General features: G+C 40.0%; 1 protein-coding gene across 1 annotated transcript in view; it reads right to left on the bottom strand.

Annotated features, from left to right (window-relative positions):
* The window catches only part of LOC103782452 (leucyl-cystinyl aminopeptidase-like), a 36,013-nt gene that overhangs the window by 33,543 nt on the left and 688 nt on the right, over positions 1–1,782 (bottom strand). Inside the window, 1 exon segment of the mRNA XM_008950221.1 lies at positions 1,597–1,782. This exon segment is cut by the window's right edge and continues 23 nt beyond it. Coding sequence (XP_008948469.1) covers positions 1,597–1,782 — 186 coding nt within the window.

The following is a 1,782-nucleotide window of genomic DNA, read 5'->3' as shown; positions in this document are numbered from 1 at the left end:
AATAATCCTGGATTTTTGCTCAGAACAGAACAGAAATACATCTTTCTTATGGTATGTAGCTTCCTACCAGTCTATGAAATCATCTTTAAATTGACCATCTTGGTTTTTTTTTTTTTTTTTTTTAAAAATAAACTATCATCAAGACACTGAAATAGTTCAAACATTAGCAGCATATACTTTTCATATTTCACTGCACAGAGAAACATTATAACTGAGTTTGCCACACTTCTATTTTCAAGGAGTCTCACTTAATAAGTTTGCAAGAGCTCAGGGAAAGGTCTTGTTTTAAATAACTGAAAGCCAATATAATTTCAGCATGATCCTCTTCCCAGAGAATAATTTCAAGTCTATATTGCCAATTTGTAAAAGGTTAGGTTAGTGGTGAGTGGTTGTCTTGTTTTTTTTTTTTTATTTTTTTAAAAATAAACTATCATCAAGACACTGAAATAGTTCAAACATTAGCAGCATATACTTTTCATATTTCACTGCACAGAGAAACATTATAACTGAGTTTGCCACACTTCTATTTTCAAGGAGTCTCACTTAATAAGTTTGCAAGAGCTCAGGGAAAGGTCTTGTTTTAAATAACTGAAAGCCAATATAATTTCAGCATGATCCTCTTCCCAGAGAATAATTTCAAGTCTATATTGCCAATTTGTAAAAGGTTAGGTTAGTGGTGAGTGGTTGGTGAGTTGGCAGGGACACCTTCTACCAGATCAGGTTGCTCAAAGTTCCACCTGCTCTGGCCTTGAACACTGCCAGGGATGGGGCATTAACATCTCTGGGAAACCTTTTCCAATGCCTCATCACCCTCACAGTAAATAATTTCTTTCTTAGAGCTAGTCTAAATGTACCTTCTTTCTGTTCAAAGCCATTGCCCTCCATCCTAGCACTATGCTCTCTGATAAAGAGTCTCTCCCCATCTTTCCTGTAGGCCCCCTTTAAGTACCGGAAGGCTGCTGTAAGGTCTCCCTGGAGCCTCCTCTTCTCCAGGCTAAACAACACCAACTCTCTCAGCCTGTCCTTAGAGAGGAGGTGGTACAGCTCCCTGATCATCTTCATGTCCCTCCTCTGGACTCACTTAAATAGGTCGATGTCTTTCTTAGACACCTGGGGGCCCCGGAGCTGAACACTACTTCAGATGGAGTCTCATGAGACACAAGGAGAGGGGTGTTAACACCAACCCTGACTTGCTGGCCACACTTCTTTTGACGCAGCCCAGGATGCCAGTGGCTTTCTGGACTGCAAGTGCACGCTGCTGGCTCGTGTCCAGTTTTTCACCCAGCAGTAGCCTCAAGTCCTTCTCTGCAAGGCTGCTGTCAATCTACTCATTGTGCAGCCTGGATCTGTGCTTGCTGTAGCTACATACAGCCACTACACTGCACCACATTTAACTGACAGAGGGGCTGCCTTAACTTTACAAACTCATTCATGAAAGACATTTTTCAGGTAGATTGATCAGGAGATTAAAGACTGATTTTGCACAATAGGAATCAGTTGTACAAAACATCAATAGAAAATTCAACCCTTGTTATTTCTATTATCAAAACACAATTTAGAGGTGACAGAAGAGAGAAGCTTCATTTTTTGGCATACCTTTGATTAGAATTCCCATCCTTGTAAGGAATTTTGTAAAAGCCATAATAGGAATCTGATAAATTAGATGAATATTCTATGTTGACAGTATAATTCTGTCCAACAAGGAGAGCCTCAGGAGCCATGATTGCAATCTGGTCATGCAATGGATATTCCAGGAATTCAACTGGTTTTGCTTGATGCCAT

Source organism: Merops nubicus, unplaced genomic scaffold, assembly GCF_000691845.1.
Source record: "Merops nubicus isolate BGI_N331 unplaced genomic scaffold, ASM69184v1 scaffold222, whole genome shotgun sequence".
In the NCBI taxonomy this organism is placed as follows: domain Eukaryota; kingdom Metazoa; phylum Chordata; class Aves; order Coraciiformes; family Meropidae; genus Merops; species Merops nubicus.
The sequence above is the reverse complement of the archived record's forward strand: the minus strand, read 5'-3'. Positions and strand labels throughout refer to the sequence as shown.